General features: G+C 38.8%; 1 protein-coding gene across 1 annotated transcript in view; it reads left to right on the top strand.

Annotated features, from left to right (window-relative positions):
- The window catches only part of RGL1 (ral guanine nucleotide dissociation stimulator like 1), a 119,535-nt gene that overhangs the window by 81,515 nt on the left and 23,053 nt on the right, over nucleotides 1-14,967 (top strand). Inside the window, 4 exon segments of the mRNA XM_042465145.1 lie at nucleotides 993-1,177; nucleotides 9,931-10,043; nucleotides 12,416-12,631; nucleotides 14,166-14,269. Coding sequence (XP_042321079.1) covers nucleotides 993-1,177; nucleotides 9,931-10,043; nucleotides 12,416-12,631; nucleotides 14,166-14,269 — 618 coding nt within the window.

Here is a 14,967-nt window from a genome sequence, read left to right as displayed (position 1 = left end):
TTTTTGGGACATCAGTAATGTTTCTAGAGAACCTTCACAACTTTTTTAAAATCATGAAAAATCTTGATTCCTGATTGCCATTACATCATTATCTGCTTGGTAATTATTCTACTGGTAATCATCATAGCAAAACATAATATGGTGTTTAAAATATATGCTGTTTCACTTCCCATAAAAACAACCAACAATCTGTACATTTTCCAGCACAAATGTATTTGAAATAGGAAAAGATGATACCATTTCTAACAGTCCTCTCTCTGTTGGCTAAGAGAGTGAGCTTTTGCTTCATTGATTAGTGGACTTGGGCAGCTAGGAGACACTCAAAATATTTGGGTCATAACAATGCAGTCATATGACAATGTAAATAACGTAAATTGTAAGGAAACATTTCTGTAATAGCTATCTCAAAGTGCAGAACATTTCTGCTGAAAATTCAGAAAAGCTGGTGTTCTAATTATGTTTGGAAAGAATCAATATATAACTCTCATAAGGAAGTTTGATCACGTAATACTAAGGATATTTTCACATATTGTTTAGATAGTTAATTTTTCATGGCTATTTTAGTTTTTAAACTAATTTTTTTAAATGTTTCTGATGGATACAACTGAGGGCCAATTAGATTTGCAAAATCTGTGGTCTCTTTAAAGAAGAAAACCCATTCCTAAATCTAGTTGCCAGTTGTGAACAAAGTAGACATAGTAAATTAATTTGTGAAGGATAGATCAAATACTTTTGTATTCCCATCGATTCAGTGAGTCTAATTTAATGGGGACTGATAATTGGATTTAGACTCCAAGGCTTATTCTGGTGATGGAAACATAGTGGTACAAGGTACAAGATTTATCAAGAGTGCAAGCTTTCCAGGTCATGTCCTGAATCATAGATTTCTCCCTTATATAACTTTCAGCTCTTCTAAGGTTGGGGTTCGTGTGCAGGTTTATTGGAGAATCTTGATTATGCATCTAACTATTTTATAATGTGTTTCTTTGCAGTGCTATAGCCTCCATCTTGAGAGCATGGCTAGACCAGTGCTCTGAAGACTTCCAGGAACCACCTCATTACTTTTGTTTGCGGAAACTCTTGGCTTATCTGACACGGGTCATGCCAGGGTCAGACCCTGAAAGAAGAGCACAACATTTGTTGGAGCAGTTTCAGAAGCAAGAAGTAGTAAATGACAGTAAGTATGTTGTTTTCTGGATACAAGTTGTCCATGGCTGGGAGATCAAAGGAGTTGTGAAGATTCTGGGGAAAGGAACTTTTCTAAACTCTACTCCTGTTATTCCAGTTTTGGGCACCACAATTCAAAAAGGATGCTGACAAGCTGGAGCGTGTCCAAAGGAGGGCGACTAAAATGGTGAAAGGTCTGGAAGACATGTCCTATAAGGAGTAGCTTAGGGAGCTGGGTATGTTTAGTCTGGAGAAGAAATGGTTAAGAGGTGATATGATAGCCCTGTTTAAGTATTTGAAAGGGTGTCATATTGAGGAGGGAGCAAGCTTGTTTTTTACTGCTCCAGAGAAAAGGATCCAGAACAATGGATGCAAGTTATAGGAAAAGCGATTCCACCTCAACATTAGGAGGAACTTCTTCACAGTAAATGCTGTTCAAGAGTGGAGCTCACTCCCTTGAAAAGTGGTGGAGTCTCCTACTTTGGAGGTTTTTAAACAGGGGCTGGATGGACATCTGTCAAGGGTGCTTTGATTCTGTGTTCCTCCATAGCAGGGGGTTGGACTGGATGGCCCTTGTGGTCTCTTCCAACTCTATGACTCTATGACTCTATGATTCAGAATATTAAACAGAGTACACTTTAAAAAGTGCTGGATGTCTTTGGTTTGTTTTGACACACTGTTATTGATTAGACTGCAGTGCATTGTTCTGCAGAATTGGTGTCTATTTTGAATTTTGTGGTTGGTGAACCACTTCTCTGTTCCTGCTGCATAGCACAGTCAGAATTCAGACATGCATCACTAAGTTACAGGCCTAGCACTCTTCCCTGAAAATTAAAAACAATGACATTTTCTAAGAACTGACACTGTTCTGGAGATGTTGGCTTGGCCGTAGGCTCAATTACAAATGGCAAATCGTCAAAGTCATTTCTTAGTTGTTTTCCTTAATCAGATTTTTCACTTCTAAAATAGCACTCTGCCATTACTTTTTTGTGACAGAGCAGGCTGGGTCCCCCCCCCCCCCTGTTTTCCTTTCTTTTTTGGATTAGGGCATTTGTGCTATGAAACCTCTTTCCTTAGCTGCTGTCATGACAAAGGAAGTGTCTGTGGTGTTTTTTCCTATCTGAGTCTGATGCACTGCTGACATCCAAGGACAAAGGGAAAATTTACGTTACCGGGTCAAAGTGCCACTGGAACAATTGTGAACAGTAGTGGCACTGGAATGCTGTGCGCAGTGTTGAGCCTGACAAATAGCCTTCCTTCCACCACCCCCACCTCCGCTTTCCTGAAACAGAAGGTTTCCTGTGGGCATAATTAGCATAGCTAGAAAGCTAATGGAACCTGTACCACGAATGTAACAATGTCAGTGACCAGCTTTCACAGAAAAGCAGTAGGAAATGGATGGGAAATGACAGTACAAGATAAGAAAGGGATACAATAAAGATCATTGCTGCTTTCCCCCTTAAGCTCTACTTACTTGAATGTTCCAGAAAGAATTATTCGAGTTATGCTGCTAATCAGACTTGGCGCCAAACAGAACCATTTATTTATTAATTTATTTTTAAAGGCTACATTGCATCTAAATGGTTCTTCTCATCAGAAATTCCCGTGTCTCCCAAGTGTTGCTAATTTCTAATTATGTTCTCTTCTGGATCTGGTTCCAGCAGATCAAACAAAGCAAGTCTAAATGCTGAGATCTATAATTAGACGTTCACAGATTGAGCGATGGTTCCCACAGAAACTCCTAGGTAAAGCCTACAACAAAAGTCTTTCCTCTGTAATTTTCTGGTTAAAAAGATTGTGAGACTTCTCAAACGAGTTGCATAAGTTCCAGAAAGAACAATTAATCCTGCTTTTGAGCATATGAAGGAAGTTGATGTGAGCAAAATAGGAATCCAGACACTTTGGTGGATGGTAGTAGGAATTTTTTACATTTTATATTTGGTTGCTTTCTTCAAAAGAGGGGGGGTGAGTCAGATATATAATTGTATAGATATATATTCACTGTGCACATCATTTTTTTTACAAGTAGGACTTATTTACTTAAGGATAAACATTTCTAAAGCTTTAGTAAGCACTAACAGATTTGACAGTCTGTGTGATATGGGCCAGAATCCAAATAACTGTGAAACTAGTTTGGGGCAAGATTTTCAACATAATTTCCCTTGAATAGAAACCCCCACCCCTGTGCAACACAGCATACTGTGGGAATTCACAAGTTTATACAAACCATGTAACTTTTAGACATATTGCATAGAAGTTACACAGCTGTGTCAACACAGAGATTCCTGGGTAGATAATCCATGTGCAGTTTTCTTTAATGTATTTTCACTGCAAAACTCCCAATATTTTGTTGTTTTGAGCAAATGAATTTTCTCTGAGAAGTCTCAAAGTATGACAGGTGCTCAGAGGTTGTGTGACAATCCATGTATTCTTTTGCAGTGGGAAGAAAGAAAGTGCTGAAATGATTCATCATATAAAAGTGAAAGAAGTGTAATTTACATGCATGTATGGCCTGCTATTCTTGGGACCATGGCTGAGGCTCCTTAAAGAACCATAAATAGGTTGTTGGAAGGTCATTCCTTTAAGTAATCTAGATGGTAGGACCTTTGTAGGACCTTCACATCATAGTTCTCACACCTCAGAAGTGGCACAGTAAGTGATATCAATCAATCTATCCACCAACTGAACACTCTGTTTATATCCTACCTTTCCCCAAGGGTGGGATTCTGGATTATAGAATCATAGAGTTGGAATAGACCACAAGGGCCATCCAGTCCAACCCCATTCTGCCATGCAGGAAATCACAATCAAAGCATCCCCAACAGATGGCCATCCAGCCTCTGCTTAAAGACCTCCAAGGAAGGAGACTCCACTACACTCCGAGGAAGTGTGTTCCACTGTCGAACAGCCCTTACTGTCAGGAAGTTCCTCCTAATGTTGAGGTGGAATCCCTTTTCCTGTAGCTTGCATCCATTGCTCCAGGTCCTACTCTCTGGAGCAGCAGAAAAGAAACTAGCTCCCTCCTCAATATGACATCCCTTCAAATAATTAAACAGGGCTATCATATCACCTCTTAATCTTCTCTTCTCCAGGCTAAACATCCCCAGCTTCCTCATAGGACATGGTTTCCAGACCCGTCACCATTTTAGTCTCCCTTCTTTGGACACACTCTAGTTTCTCAATGTCCTTTCTGAATTGTGGTGCCCAGAACTGGACACAGCATTCCAGGTGGGGTCTGACCAAAACAGAATAGTGTGGCACTATTACTTCCCTTGATCTAGACACTATACTTTTATTGATGCAGCCTAAAATTGCATTGGCCTTTTAGCTGCCACATCACACTTGTTTACTAAGGTTCAACTTGTGGTCTACTTGGACTCCTAGATCCCTTTCACATGTAGTCTCATTCAGACAGATGTCCCCCATCCTATATCTGTTCATTTCATTTTTCCACACTAAGTGCAGTATCTTACATTTCTCCCTGTTGAAGTTCATTTTGTTAGCTTTGGCCCAGCTTTCTAGCCTATTCAGGTCATTTTGAACTTTGATCCTGTCCTCCACAGTGTTAGCTACTCCTCCTAATTTGATGTCCAATGCGGAGTTATGTCCAATACTAGCTTGTCTGGAAATGGTCACACAATTCTGAGATATGAGAAGAATATAGAACAAACCAAGGATTTAAAAAAAAAGGAAGGAGGTATAATAGTTATTTATTTATTATAATTTAGGGATAGAAAGAATATTAGAAGGTGCAAGGGAAAAATGAGAAAGCATGTTTTTGACTGTCTGAAGCCCCCAGTGGGCCCTCTTCTTATTTCTCCTCCCATCCTTGAATAGACCCAAGACCTGCTCCCACCTTACCCAGCCCCGATTCACACTGTTACTGTTTTCCCCAAAGAGGTAGGGTGGGGGCAGCCCAACAGGAAGGATTGTCACAGGTTATGTTCCAATAGCTGGTGCACAATGAGGACATCTGCATTATCATGAACCAGCTACCAGTAGGGCCCGAATAGACAGGCCAAAATAAAGCTGCTTCGGGTCACTTTGGAGGTAAGCTGTTTAAATGCTCCATGCGTCCTAAGAGACCAGAAGCCACGCCAAAGCCATGCTCCAGTTCTAAGGACTGGAGCGCAGCTTTGGTGCAGCTTCTGGACTCTTAGTATGTGTCATTTGAACAGCATACTTCCAAAGTGACCTGAAGCAGCTTTATTTTGGCCTGTCTGTTCGGGCTCAGTACACAGGGAATAAGGACAATCCTCCTTTCTTGCCTGTCTCCCTACTCTCCATGACATCAGGAGGGGGAAACCAAGGCAGACAGGGACAACTATAGCTTTCCTTGGCTCCACCTCCCAATCTTGCATTGCAGGACTGAAAAGAGGACTGTGTAAACTATTTGTTATTGTTATTTGTCACCAAATTGACTTTGATTTATGGGCAGTTTTGTAAATGAGAGACCTCCAAGATTCCTGGTCATCAACTGCCCTTGCAAACTTAGTGCTTCTTGATTGAATCAATCCATCTGTAGAGTGGTCTTCCTCTTTTTGCACTACCTTCCACTTTATCAAGCATTATCATCCTTTCCAGTGAGTCATGTCATGCCATGGTACATCCAGCCTCAGTTTAGTCATCTTGGCTTCTAGTGAGAGTTCAGGCTTGATTTGCTCTAAAACTCATTATGTTGTCTTTTTAATTGTCCATGGTATCTGTAGAACTCTCCTCCAGAGTCACATTTCCAGTGAATTCATTCTCTTTCTGCTTTCTTCTCCTTTCCGTGGTGGGAGTGTGGATTGCTGAAAGAGAATCAAAGAAGCTTATAGCCTCCCTGATCCTTGCCTTGCTTCCAACCCTGCCTTCTGCTGCTGGAGGCTTTCTATGCCCTGCAAGACATCTTTGAAAAATGCACAGATTTTGAAGGCATCTGGCAGCTGGGAGAAAAATTATTAAATTATTAGTTCTCCCCTGCAGTAATGACTAATTTAACAAAGCACATTTCTCTTATATTTATAGCCTTTTCAGCTGTGCGCTCAATGTAACATACATGACAGTCCCCTCTTCCTTTTTGTTCAATACCATTCCTGTGAAGATAGGTGAGAATAAGATAGTGTGACTGGCCCAGGGTCACCCAATAAATTGAATAGTTGTGCAGTCCAGTGTAACACTTTCCACAAGCTCCCATTCTAGTACTATAACGGGAAATAGTTTCTAAGAGGGGTGTAGGGGAGGAGTGTTTAGAGACTATGGAGGGCTAGATTTTTGTCAGTTTTATTATTATTTTTAATGATTGGCAGTGTTACAAGGTCTGCAGCATTTCTGTATGCAAAGGAAAAGAAACAAAAGAAACAAAAATAGCACACACACACACACACACATGCCATTGACAGTGTGGTGTAGCAGTCAGAGTGAGCTTGGATAAGGAAGACTTGGTTTGTTGTTTTAATATATTTATATACTGCCTTTCTTCCAATGCTTTGTGCAGCAGCACCATTTTCCCTTGTGAAAAAGGCTGAAAGTGTTCAAATGAGCTTCACCTATGAAGCTTACTGGCTGCACTGAGGAAATCACTGTTTTCATTTACCCTATAGATTATTGTCAGGATATAGTAGAATAACTTAATTCATGTTGCACTGAGTCCTCTGGAATAAGGGTGGGATGCAACTATTATGGAAAAAAAGCCTGGTTCTTTTATAAATTCCTCTGAAATATAACACATATGGCTTAGATAGAACCAAAGGTTTATTGAAGTTCTCTCTATTTGAAAGGATTGTTGGATTTATCAGGGAAAGGTAGATTTTCTTCAAGACGTTTTTAGTGAATAAACATGCTTTAGTGCAGTGATTCCGAAACTTGATGCTTGCACCTCTTCAGCTTCCCAATGGATGCTCCTCCCATCTACATAAGGTGGAACCCTTCATTATATTTTGCTGGGCACTCTGCTAAACTGACTTAGAATCTACTCTTTACAGGCTTAATCCCCACCCCAACCTTCATTTCTGAGCTGTCATGTATTTCATGATCCTGCAACTCTTCTATACCTAAATGTGTCTGGCACCTCTAGGATTGTGGATATGGATGCAAAATCTTCACTTATTTATTCAATTACTTATGTAGTTATCAGAAGTTCCTCCCATCCACCCACTGACTCACTATGTGAAATGAGACACTTCTTCCTCTCATCCCATTGTGTTTGTGTTTGTGTGTGTGTGTGAAAGAGAGAGAGAGAGAAGTTTTCAGGATGATTCCGTGTGTTGAATTACCCTTTTTTTTTTGCTGAGGATGGCGAAATTTGTAAACATTCTTTATATCTTTAATCTAAAACTACTCAGGCTGGTGAGGTTTAGGAATGATTGCTGTTAACATGAAGGCATGCAAAAACAAATAAATTAATCTGCATCAAGCACTTTTGGATTTTAGGTCTTCTTCCTCACTAGCTTTACCTGGGGAAATGTGGCTCCTAAAACACCAGAATTAAGAAGACAGCTAAACATTATCTGGAACTTCTTTATTTTAAAGTCTGATAGCAATACTGTATGAGCAACTTCCTCTTCATGTGTCAGTGTCTGCCAAGCAAAGCTAATACTTTGACTCCCTTAAAATTGTGGACAGGATGTCTGGCTGCGCCGACAGGTCAGATTCTAAGCTGCCTGCTTTTCTGGACTCCCATTTCCTACAAATATATTTTCTCTTTGTGTGTGGAAGGCTAACTGTTTTCTGCTTGTATACCTACTTGATAGCTTATTGGTTTCTCCATTGCCTGTTTCTTCCTGTTTCTAGAAACATGTTATTTCTGCAGCAGTTATTTTCAAGGATGTATCTGGGCCTAAGCCCCTGGGAATTTGTCCCACATTCATACCTGTGAACAATGCAAGATCATAGACTTCATGCATTTTAGTGGGCACAAGCAGGAGAAGTTCCTGATAACTGTCATTCTAATAGTTCACATCCCTATTTACACTGAGGCCACACATGGGAACCCAAGGCCTAATTCTGGTCTCCAGTTCTGAAAATCATTAGTGCAGTTACAAAACAAGCAATTGATGTACAGTATGTCCCAATTTTAGTAGTTCTCAATATACAATTTACAACATAAGCATGTGAATCCAAAGATCTCATAAAAATTTCCCCTACAAATCAAAGACCATAAAGAGCTTCCAACTAAAAGGCAGGTAATTTCTCTATTCAAAGATAAATGGATTCCCTTTATTGATTACATCAGCAATGCATCATATCATCCATATTTTCAACATCTTATTCAAGACTCTAATTTAGTCCTTTATTATGTAGTAAAGTTGGTAAATGATATGAACTCTGGATGGATGGACTTTTTGTATTTTGATTGTGTTGGATATTTTTTTTAAATAAAAAACCCCCACAATATTTATCCATTTCCATAACTTGATAATATGTGACCTTAACTAACCTATTTTCTACCATCCATAGGATATAAAACAAATAAACAAAAAGTAAACGAGAGAGGGAGAAACAATTGCAATCATATTGCTCTATTGAGCCATATAATGTAAGGAAACAATACTTCTAATTCATTCACTAACCCCCCAATTCTGACAATTAATTCATATTAAGAACATAATAATATATAATTTATCTAACCTAACATCTATTAATTATTAAGAACATAAAACTCTATTAAGCAGTATGTAAAAACTAAAATCCCTACATTAAATTATCTATAACTTCTGTTTTACCACAACACCTTTTTATTATATTTCATAATATCATAAACCATTATCAATATATCATATTCCCAAATCTAGACCTCAGATTTTCCACCTAAATCTACTGCACTACATTAAACTAACTTTTTTTTAACTTCACTTGATGACTTTTCTGGTACTCTCACCATTTAACAAAGAAAACCAAGCAACCCCAAAGGGGAAAAGATATATCAGAACAGCATACGTTATCCCATTAGTCTTAGGTACATCTTTTTGGTCCTTCTCTTCTTATATAAAGACATGATCCAGAAGGTTCTCTTCCAACTTATCCCTCTAAAATCCATTGTTGCAAAGATACTGAGCTTTATGATACCTTTTACTATCGGGATATCTTTGATATCAAAATAATTTTTAAAGTCAGTCTCCTTCTCTTTATCTCCTCCAGTAATCTTCTTTACCTCTCCAAGTTTTCCATGTCCTTTTGCAGAGAAGCATTTTTAACATCTCCATGTTTTCATTTTTATGTACATTTATATCCACTGAATCGTCTAGTTTCTTGCTTCTCATGTTGCCAAAAGCCTGTCTGAACAAACCTCCCTAGGGTTAGAGTTCCAAATCCTAGGAGCAGCCACTCAGAAAACCCTATCTTACGTTCCTGGGGAGTTGGTGGGTCTAAAGGAAGGGCTTCTCCTGAGCATCTTAGGGTTTGACAGGTTCATATGGTGATATGCAATCTGTGAGCCTGGACCTAAGCCCGAGGATGCAAGACACAAGTCACTTTTGCGATAATGTTTCCTATATGGTTTTTTTCTGTGACCTCAGACTTTTATTCTCTCACTTTTTGGAATCCATCATCTAGGAAAATAGATATTTTATGGGACGTCATTAAGTGCAGAGTCTTTTTACCTACCATAAAGTCTTGACCACTTTTTCTCCTTTCTTCCTTCAATGATTGAAGACAGAAGCTTACTTTTTGGCTCAGTCTAGCATTCAGCACAGTGAGGCCTCAACTTCCACTGAACCTTAATGAGATTGTGGAGCAGAAGGTGTGTTTTGCCAGTTTTCACAATGTTTATTTTTTTCTGGACAGGTGGCATCCATGACATCCTTTCCATTGAGGAAAAACTAGAGCCTGGTGGTTCAGAAGAGTTCTCTTCTTTCCCAGAAGACCTTGTGGCAGAACAGCTCACCTACATGGATGCTGTAAGCATAAAAATTTGATTTTGATTGTGATGCAGAAATGTTTTCTTTTGGGGGGGGTGGTGGTTAAATTTGATCCTGTTTTCATACCAAATGATGTTCCAAATGAAAGGGATTAAAAACAACATTCATTTGAAATTATTATAGCATTTACAGTGATAATAAAAGCCAGTTTATGAGTCTGAAGGCCTGTCCAAATAAAACCATCATTGCATGCTGGCAAAGGTCATCTAAGAAGTGGATGGGTGGGCTGTTACTAGTGGAGCCACAGAGTCTTACCAAATATCCTCCAGGCGACTTTATTCTGATACTTTTGATTGTCAGGAATCAGAATCCCAACCCATTACTTTATTCTCCAAAGCTGTGGCAGCTGTTTATTTGTTCTGCCTCCCAATAATGTTAATTTCATATTTTCCTGGGTCAGTCCTACAGTTAATATTACTTTGTCCAAGGAGCAACATTGGCACCCTCTTCCTCACAATCAGTGTGCTGCTTTCTTTTCTTATTAACAGTTATACTATTTATAGTATTGGAAGTGCTTGGGTAATGTCACCTCAAAGTAAAGCCATGTTTAACAAATAGCATCAGACTGGGAATCAAGGGAAGGTTAGACATGGTTACTGGATTTCTTACCAGTTGCAAAACACTAGCACTCTCCTTCATCTTGATGTTGAAGGTGAGCACCCTGGAGTGCTCTTGTCTAAGAAGCTTATCACACTGGGGAGAGTCCGCTGAAAAACAGGATTTAAACTAGATTCAAAATTTAAAAAAAAAATGCAAATGCAGGAAGTTTATCACACATAATGACACCCAAAGTGAAATAACATGAAGTTAAATTGGAAGTAAAGCAGAGAAAACTGGCAGCTTTTTACTTTCAGGAAGTTCCGAAAGTAAAAAGTTGCTGGTTTTCTCTGCTTTGCGTTTGGTTTAACGTCACGTTATTTCACTTTAACTGTGATGTCATCTTATAAACGTCCTGTATTTGCAGGTTGTTTTGTTTTGTTTTTGCTTTAAATCTCATTTAAATCCTGTTTTTCTTCAGGATCTCCTTAGTGTAATAAACTCCTCTAAGTCTGGACGTGGCTTTTCCCTATCTAGTAGTGTCTTCTTCCAGTCTTTTAGACTTTCAAATTTAATGCTAAATTCTAGGGACATGTTCTTGATTTCATTTACCTCTTTGAACTGAAGACAAAACCAAGAATTGCCTATTACATGAATAAATAAATAAATAAATAAAACTTTTATTTATATCCCCCTTTTCTGTGACAGGACAATCAAAGCGGCTTACAACACGTTAAAATCCACATTTACAAATTTATATCCCAAATTCCCCTCCTTAAAACAGGATTAAACTCCATGTTATTAATATCTTTTTCTCAGGGCTTCTCTGGACTGGCCAAAGCTTCAGGGTTTAGTGGGGACTGTTGCTGTTGTTGTGTGCCTTCAAGTCGTTTTTGACTTATGGTGACTCTAAGGTGACCCTATCATCGGGTTTTCTTGGCCAGATTTGTTCAGAGGAGGATTGCCTTTGCCTTCATCTGATGCTGAAAGAGTGTGCCTTGCTCAAGTTCACCCTGTGTTTTTCTGTGGCCGAGCAGGATTTGAACCTTGGTCTTCAGTGTTGTAGTTCAATAATCAAACCACTACACCATACTGGCTTTCATGGGAATTGTAGCTGTACATATTGGTGTTGTTATTGCTGCTGCTGCTGCTGTCTTGATTCCTCCCACTGTATTTTTGGGTGGTGCCACTTATGTGTGTTGAATGGAGGTGTCACTTTTGCAACAGAGGTTTTCCACTGACCCTCATTCTCTCATTGCATGTCTAGTTAACTCACTGATTTTTTTAACTCTCTCCTATTTTCACAGTTAGAGTACTGTACTATATACCATCCTATCATATGAACATTGTGACTATTACAAAATAAAACAAAAATTTAAGTACACAAAACAAGAAATGTTGGCACTGTGGAGTGTGGAGGGGAGGTGTTGGGTTCATGAAGGAGACAGCAGGGATTGAGGAAAACCATGCACCTCAAGTATGAAGAAAATTTAGTTGAAAATAAATTTATACATTGGAAGTAGCATTAAAATCTGCTACAGCCAGCAACAAACCAGGTTTCAAACTCAGGTACATTTAATGCACAACTGGAAGCAACCATGACAACACATTACAAGCCATGAAAAACTAAAATAGAATACCCAAGTATTTACCAGAAATATTGTACTGTCTAGTGGAGCTCTTAGTGGACAGAACTGATACAACTCTGCCTTTCATTTCTTTCCAGCCTCCATTTGTTGGGGTTTGCAATACAGCACTTTTAATGGGGATTAAGAAAACTCTCCGTTTTGATAAGATGTCATGTTTTGTTCTAGAAACTGTTTAAAAGAGTTGTGCCACATCATTGTCTGGGCTGCATCTGGTCTCGAAGGGATAAGAAGGAAAATAAACATTTGGCACCCACCATCAGAGCCACCATTGCACAGTTCAATGCAGTGACAAAATGCGTCATCAGGACCATCTTGAATGGCAAAGAGTTGAAAACACAGCAGCGAGCCAAAACCATAGAGAAGTGGATCAATATTGCACATGTAAGTGCTTATTTGGTTCCCTTTGTCTCACTGGTCTTTCGTGAATATATAATTTGAACACTTATGTTATCAGCATAGTTAGTAGATGATGTATCATCTTCTAAGCTATGACTATGTGGTGTTAGAGTTTAGTCTATAAATCCAAAAATTCTCCTTTTTGTCCAAAATGTCTGAAGGATATAACACATGTTGCTTGAGTTGCTTGGTCCTTTTACAGTAGGTTTCTTCAGTGTTACAGATATGTCTGATTCTTAGAGCCAAGCTGCAGATAATATTTCTTTTAATGTGTTTGGGGTGGTAGGCTCTCCAGTTCAAGTAAACATGAGCACCAATGAATTTATGTAGATGTTCAATTGTTTTATCAGATGTAAACCCAGTTGATAGATAATATAAATCTGGTGGTTGGTGGACAGTGGACAAGGCAGTATTCCATACATTCACTCTTTTGTAATTACTGAATTACCTATCTGTGATAGATTGTATACAGTAGAAAGTTATAGGAGTTTCATACCATTTTAACTGCCATGGCCACATCCTATGGAACATTCCCTGTCTCTAAGCTTTTTATTTCATCTCATCATAGTTGTACCCTCTCTTGTGCAGCATAATCTAGAATTCTGTATGAGAACTAATGGAGTTGTGTCAATTCTAGAGCCACACAGATTTGTGCATAAGGTAGAAATCATACATGTGTATGTACAAGAGACATTCTTTACAACAGATGTCAGCCAGGAACTATTTGCTCTAGATGATGGGTAGTTTAAAGTGATTCTTATGTAGTTTATCTCTTTTACTATTCTAAATACTTACTAGTTATGTAGGAATTTATACCCCATTTTTCTAATGGAGGTTAACAGAAAACAAGCAAGTAAAAAAGAATAGCAAAAATCAGGTTAAAAAACAGTGAGCTGGTGCCTTAGATTCATAGAACAGGAGTCAGCCCAATGAAAGAGGGAAAGAGTTTAACAAATGCCTTCAAAAGCCCAGGAGGTTAAGATAAGCTTTACCTGCTATCTCAAAAATATTAAGAAAAACACCCAAGGAAATACACCACATTTGTCAACCAGTTTTGCCTCTAGGGCTCTTCCAGTCCTATGCCCAAAAACGTCTGTGGGATGAAGAAAAGTGCTATGTAACTCGAAAGCCTCCAAGTGCAAAATCCCTGTCAGCATGTTTTTGCACAGTTGTTTTTCAGTTCTCTTTAGCCTGGCTACAGAGGCCCACCTTCACTAGCATTTAAATAGGAAAACTGGAAGCTATAAAACTGAATCAACAGCATTGCATCCTGTCCCTTCCCATTGCTAAAAGTTAAAAGTATAGAAAACAAGACTAGAAAGTGTATTTTCAGAAGTTGGGAAGGGCAAGACAGATTTTTTTTTAAAGGTACTTAATATTTGTTCAGGTGTGTGTGTAGTTTGTTTTTTTAAGAGTTAAGAATTTATAGCAGCTGCAGTACCCTGAAAACAAGAAATGATCATTGGTTTGTGATATAGTTATTTAACCCTCTTCTGTTTCTTAATCACTCCCATTGTAGGAATGTAGGATCCTCAAGAATTTTTCCTCTTTGAGAGCCATTGTTTCAGCACTACAGTCCAACTCTATCTATCGGTTAAAGAAGTGTTGGGCCTCCGTTGCAAAGTAAGACTTTTTTTCCTATTCTTTTGAATGGAAAGCAGCCTCATTAACAGCTACTAGTCTTCAAAAGAGAAGAAACATGACTGTGTAGTCCATGAGTAAAATTTTAAAAATCAGTGTTGGTTAGTGCTTTTGCTGGACCACTGAAATATGATCAGAAAGGTGAGTTTTCAAGTTCTCCTAGATTCTCCATCATTCTGAACTTAACAAAGAGACCTGGAGGACACAAAGGCTCCTCCTTTTTAAAAACTGTATTTCAGTGGTCTAATAAAGGAGCTAGTTCATGTTACTCTACTGGGTGTCCATGTTACTCCAGGGGTGGGAACAAGGGAATCCTTGATTCCAAACCCAATTCCTGTCCAGCAAAAGTGATAAATATATGCTAGGAGAACCCCAATTACCAAATAAACCAGGCCTGAAAACCTTTGTATTCTTTCTCACCTGGCCTTATTAGATCAATGTACCTCCCTTGGCCGGTGGTAAGCAGCATCCCAGTGGTCTCCTCTTTTGGCCAGGGGTGGGAATGATGACAAAGTGGTACCCAGTATCCCTCCAGGTGCCAGAATGAGGAAGCAAGTAGACATGATAATAGTAGAGTGATGACTGGTAACTGTATGTTTTGCTCTCTAGGGCAAAGAATACCATTGGGGGTATTCTTATCAGGAAAATAGGATTTATTTATGTATCACCCTGTGGTATGG

The sequence above is a fragment of the Sceloporus undulatus genome, chromosome 4 (assembly GCF_019175285.1).
Source record: "Sceloporus undulatus isolate JIND9_A2432 ecotype Alabama chromosome 4, SceUnd_v1.1, whole genome shotgun sequence".
In the NCBI taxonomy this organism is placed as follows: Eukaryota; Metazoa; Chordata; class Lepidosauria; order Squamata; family Phrynosomatidae; genus Sceloporus; species Sceloporus undulatus.
Note: the sequence above shows the minus strand (reverse complement) of the source record. Positions and strands in the feature narration are given on the sequence as shown.